At 45.7% G+C, this 5,434-nt stretch overlaps 1 protein-coding gene across 1 annotated transcript in view; it reads left to right on the top strand.

The window, feature by feature from the left end:
* The window catches only part of LOC106955514 (myosin-7B-like), a 36,105-nt gene that overhangs the window by 7,505 nt on the left and 23,166 nt on the right, over nt 1–5,434 (top strand). Inside the window, 13 exon segments of the mRNA XM_015045730.1 lie at nt 156–299; nt 376–532; nt 1,052–1,079; nt 1,222–1,315; nt 1,394–1,486; nt 1,571–1,634; nt 1,821–1,919; nt 2,679–2,782; nt 2,867–3,005; nt 3,476–3,594; nt 3,665–3,814; nt 4,773–4,943; nt 5,016–5,195. Coding sequence (XP_014901216.1) covers nt 156–299; nt 376–532; nt 1,052–1,079; nt 1,222–1,315; nt 1,394–1,486; nt 1,571–1,634; nt 1,821–1,919; nt 2,679–2,782; nt 2,867–3,005; nt 3,476–3,594; nt 3,665–3,814; nt 4,773–4,943; nt 5,016–5,195 — 1,542 coding nt within the window.

Here is a 5,434-nt window from a genome sequence, read left to right as displayed (position 1 = left end):
GGATCTGGATGTGGATCTGGAACCATATCTGGACCTGGACCTGGACCTATATCTGGACCTGGATCTGGATCTGGATCCATATCTGGATCCATATCTGGATCTGGACCTGGATCTGGATCTGGACCCGGCTGTCCTGACGCTCTGCTCTGTTTCAGTTCCTGATCGTTAAAGAAAGCGACCTGCAGCCGATGAACCCGCCGAAGTTCGACATGCTGGAGGACATGGCCATGCTGACGCACCTGAACGAGGCGTCGGTGCTCTTCAACCTCCGCAGGCGCTACAGCATGTGGATCATCTATGCAAGTATCCCAGGAAGCTTCCACAGCCCGACCTCAGGAAACCACTTCCTCTCATCTCCATCGCTCTGTGCTGCAGACGTACTCCGGCCTGTTCTGCGTGGCCGTCAATCCCTACAAATGGCTGCCGGTTTACTCGTCGCCGGTGGTTACGGCCTACAAAGGGAGGCGCCGAGTGGACACGCCCCCCCACATCTACGCCATCGCTGACGACGCCTACAGCGACCTGCTGAAGAGTGAGTCACTGTGACCGGAAACGGACCTCAGCCAGGCAGGAAGTGCAGCAGGTTTCATTCAAAACTCCGACTGCAGCTGTAAAGTTACACAAACATCAACAGCAGTGATTTGGGTTGAAACTAAATATTTAGCTCAAAATGTAATTAGCTTAGCAAATTAAGCATTAAGCTCAATTTAGTTAGCCAGGTAAATATTTGGCTCCACACCAAACAAAGCTCTTTGTTTCATTAATAGATAGCTGGTAGGCTAAATGTTTAGCTCCAAACTAAATATTTAGTTTGTAAAGTAGTTATTAGCTAACGATTTAGTGAGGAGTTCTAATAAAAACATTTTCTGTGTTGATGTAACTTTGTCTGTAACTCTGCAGCTCTAACCCCTAAGTGGGTTCAGGTGTTCGTCTGTTTGAGGCACCTGGTTCTTTAAACTGACCATCACCATCCAAACTAAACGCAGAAAACAATAATCATTAAACCCAAACTAAATGAAGGTTGTTCAGATTTTTTCGCTTCCCTCCGCAGATCGGGAGAACCAGTCGATGCTCATCACGTGAGTCCGACACAATTATTACGTAAATCTGCAGTTTATACATGTTTTTACATGTTTGTTGAAACTGTCAGACAGAAAATCTGTGAATAAATAAATCCAGCTGCTCTGATTCTCACTCTGGACCGGGCCGGTTCTGTTCCAGCGGAGAGTCCGGAGCCGGAAAAACCGTCAACACCAAGAGAGTGATCCAGTACTTCGCCACCGTGGCGGCGCTGGGAGAGAACGTCAGGAGAGGAGTAAGACTGGTTCTGGTTCTGGTAACGTTTGGACTCTGGTTCTGGTAATGTTTGGACTCTGGTTCTGGTTCTGTCCAGCGCTCCCTGGAGGATCAGATCATCGAAGCCAACCCGGCCATGGAGGCGTTCGGAAACGCCAAAACGATCCGGAACGACAACTCGTCCCGCTTTGTGAGTGCAGCGATCTGATTGGCCAGTAGCTCCAGAGGGGGCGGGTCTGCTCAGCCTGTGACTGAATCTGATTGGACATTTCAGGGAAAGTTCATCAGGATCCATTTTGGTCCGACTGGGAAGCTGGCGTCTGCCGACATCGACATCTGTGAGTTGAATTATTTTCTCTAGACTCTTCAGGGCATCCAGAGCATCAAGGCAACAAATTTAATGATTATTTTATGAAAAACTGATTTTTTTTTGCAATTTCCAACAAATTTTCTGCAGAATTGCTTTGAAATTTGCACAAAGAACTGACAACAGAAAGACCAGCCTGCCTGTGTTTTTCCTCCAGATCTCCTGGAAAAATCCAGAGTCGTGTTTCAGCAACCAGGAGAGAGAAGCTACCACATCTACTACCAGATCCTGTCCAATCACAAGCCAGAGCTGCAAGGTAACCACGCCCACTGCGATGACCTCATCAAACAGCTGGAACAACGCAGGCTAACCACAGACAGAGGGAACGACCTCGGTCCTGGAAAGCCCTGCAGGACCGAGAACCGAAAAATAAACCCAATAATTACAATAATAATGATCATCTGATTAAATCCTAAAGAAAATCAAATATAAATGACAACAATATCAGTTTGTATAAACCTAAACTCTCCTGTTTGTATTTGTATAAATTCTTCCTTCAGTAAAGTTTTCATATCTGGTCCTTCTGCTTAATATCAACATAAGTATTTAAAAAAACATTTTAAAAGTCTTGTCATGTTAGCTCAGCATGTTTTGCTGTTTACATGTTCATTTTTCTGAATTGACGTCTTAAAATCATTTTCTTTCATCTAAATGTTTGAAAATTCTCTATTAATACATTCTGCCTCATTTTTGGTCCTTTGCTTCAAACCCAACAAACCTGCTGGACATTTTCTCCAGATTAAAACCATTAAAACCAGCGAAGAAGCAGCAGAAAATCTTCTTAGATCTCACAGGATGTGTTTATGGAAACTATGTAGTTAGCCTGCTAAATGATTAGCTAGTAAACTAAACATAGAAACTCGGAAATATTGGATCTGATTTCATGGATTAAAGATGTGGCGCCCCCTGCTGTCTGGACCTGATGTTAGATGTGGCGCCCCCTGCTGTCTGGACCTGATGTTAGATGTGGCGCCCCCTGCTGTCTGGACCTGACTTTTCGGTCGATGTGTTGCAGACCAGCTGCTGGTGACCACCAACCCCTACGACTACCACTTCTGCTCCCAGGGCGTCACCACAGTGGAGGGCGTCAGCGACGGCGAGGAGCTGAGTCTCACTGACGTAGGTGACCTTGGTGACCCCTGACCCGCCTCCTGTCTGCCCCCTGCTGGGGGATAACCTGTGGTTCCTGTCTGTCTGCGGCAGCGCGCCATGGACACTCTGGGATTCACTGCGGAGGAGAAGCTCGGCTGCTACAAACTCGTTGGAGCCATCATGCACTTTGGGAACATGAAGTTCAAGAAGAAGCAGAGAGAAGAGCAGGCTGAAGCCGATGGGACAGAAAGTAAGACATGTTGGTTTCCTTCAGCAGACACAAACTAAATATTCAGATTAAAACTAGTCTAAATATTTACCTCTAAAATAAATACTTTGCCCAAAACTACAAATTGAGTTTACAAAAAAAATATAAAATGTATATTTCTAAATATTTACCATTAAAATAAATATTTATTTTGTTTGTAAGCTAAATAATTAGTTTGTTGCTAAATATTTACCTGTAAAGAAAATATTTAGCTCTGAGCTAAGAATTTAGCTTGCTAACTAAATATTTAGCTTGCTAACTAAGCATTTAGCTAGCTAGCTAAGCATTTAGATTGCTAGCTAGATATTTAGCTTGCTAACTACAGTATAGACCCATGATGAATCCCTCAGTCCTGATATCTCTGGGCTGGAGAGCTGGGACCCATGAATCCTGAAAGCTTCATATGAATGATTTCCTTCCTGGGTCTTTCTGGGTCTGTCTCGTGTTTTCAGGTGCTGACAAGGCGGCGTACCTGATGGGCATCAGCTCCTCGGAGCTGCTGAAAGGACTCCTGAACCCCAGAGTCAAAGTTGGAAACGAGTTCATAGTGAAAGGGCAGACAGTGGAGCAGGTGATCAGCAGATCCGGCCCAGATTAACGGCGAAGTGGATTTAAAATGACCGGAGGATGTTTGTGTCTAGGTGAACTACGCGGTAGCAGCTCTGTCCAAAGCCACGTACGACCGAATGTTCAAGTGGCTGGTGGGGCGGATCAACTCGTCTTTGTACACCGCGCTGCCTCGCCAGTACTTCATCGGAGTCCTCGACATCGCTGGGTTCGAGATCTTCGAGGTAAAGAAGAAACAAGACCAACAAACATTTAAAGGATCATGTTGTCAGGCTTTAATGTATGCACTTAGAAAATCAAAGCAGAATCAGCAGATTTAGTTTGATTAAAAGAAACCGATGTTTTTCTCAACCTGATTTGCACCAAAGGACCCAAGAATCTGAGTTTGCTCCTAAAACTGTCAGAGGTCCAACTGAAATGTGAATGCAGTGTTTAGTAAAGACCAGTGGTTAGCTAAATAGTTAGCTGCACATTATTATAAACATCAGTTCCATTAACATGCTATAACAATATGTTAACTAGCAGAAGCTAATGCTAAAGGCTAAATTCATTCATGCTGATACCCTCCAACAGTGGTAGGCACTGCTAACTGCGCTAACCCTGAATCACTAATCATAAACATCAGTTCCGCTAACGTTAACCTTCATGGTAGTTATCAGAAGCTAATGTGTTAAAATGCTAACTTCAACCATGTTGATATGGAACAGACCTTTCAGTTTATACTTATTGAGTTTTGCTAACTCTGTTAGCACGCTTTACACCAGCACATTTTAAACATTTACTGTACTTCTACAGCAATGGATTCTGGGTACAACAAATGTCATCTGCTGCACTGCATCATGGGTGGAGAATGTGAGGAAACTGACCTGCTGCATAAACAGACTTCAGAATAAGAGAAAAATATGAACAGCTAACTTCTTGAAATATTCTTAACAGTCAATAATCAAAACAGACGATCTTTATTCAACTGAAAGTTTGCAAAACACCCAAGTAAATTAGTGCTTTGTAAAGGAGCGCTAGGAAAGCTAAGTGGGCTAAACGTTTTCAATTTTAGCAAAAATGCTAATGAAAAAAATTAGCTATGGAACTAGCGCATCAGGAGAAGAGTGCGCCCCACTGCTAAAGACAAGCTTCCTGTTGGTAAACGCTCCTCAGATCCACCATGTCTTCCTTCTCCTGCAGCTCAACAGCTTCGAGCAGCTGTGCATCAACTTCACCAACGAGAAGCTGCAGCAGTATTTCAACCACCACATGTTCATCCTGGAGCAGGAGGAGTACAAGACCGAGGGCATAGAGTGGACCTTCATAGACTTCGGTCTGGACCTGCAGGCCTGCATCGACCTCATTGAGAGGGTGAGTCTGCCGGTCGCCTGGAGGAGGTGAGTCTACATGCAAGCACTGAACTGCTGCTGTCTGTGTGTGAAGCCGATGGGAATCCTGTCCATCATGGAGGAGGAGTGCATGTTCCCCAAGGCCACGGACCACAGCTTGAAAACCAAGCTGTACGACCACCACCTGGGCAAATCCCCCAACTTCCAGCGCCCGCGGCCCGACAAGAAGCGCAAATACGAGACCCACTTTGAGCTGGTTCACTATGCTGGAGTGGTGGGTACCTGGTTCTGTTCTGGTCCAGTTGGTATCACTTCAGACCCAGAACTGGGCCTCCAGTAGCTGTCCCACCTGAGGTTGTCTGAAGGCGATGGATGGATGGATGGATGCTCGGCCCCTGGTTGGATGCCTGGTTGGATGCTCGGCCCCTGGTTGGATGCCTGGTTGGATGCTCGGCCCCTGGTTGGATGCCTGGTTGGATGCTCGGCCCCTGGTTGGATGCCTGGTTGGATGCT

This window comes from Poecilia latipinna, unplaced genomic scaffold, assembly GCF_001443285.1.
Source record: "Poecilia latipinna isolate Pla-1442-1.1 unplaced genomic scaffold, P_latipinna-1.0 Scaffold741, whole genome shotgun sequence".
In the NCBI taxonomy this organism is placed as follows: domain Eukaryota; kingdom Metazoa; phylum Chordata; class Actinopteri; order Cyprinodontiformes; family Poeciliidae; genus Poecilia; species Poecilia latipinna.
This window is presented reverse-complemented; position numbering and strand designations above follow the sequence as displayed.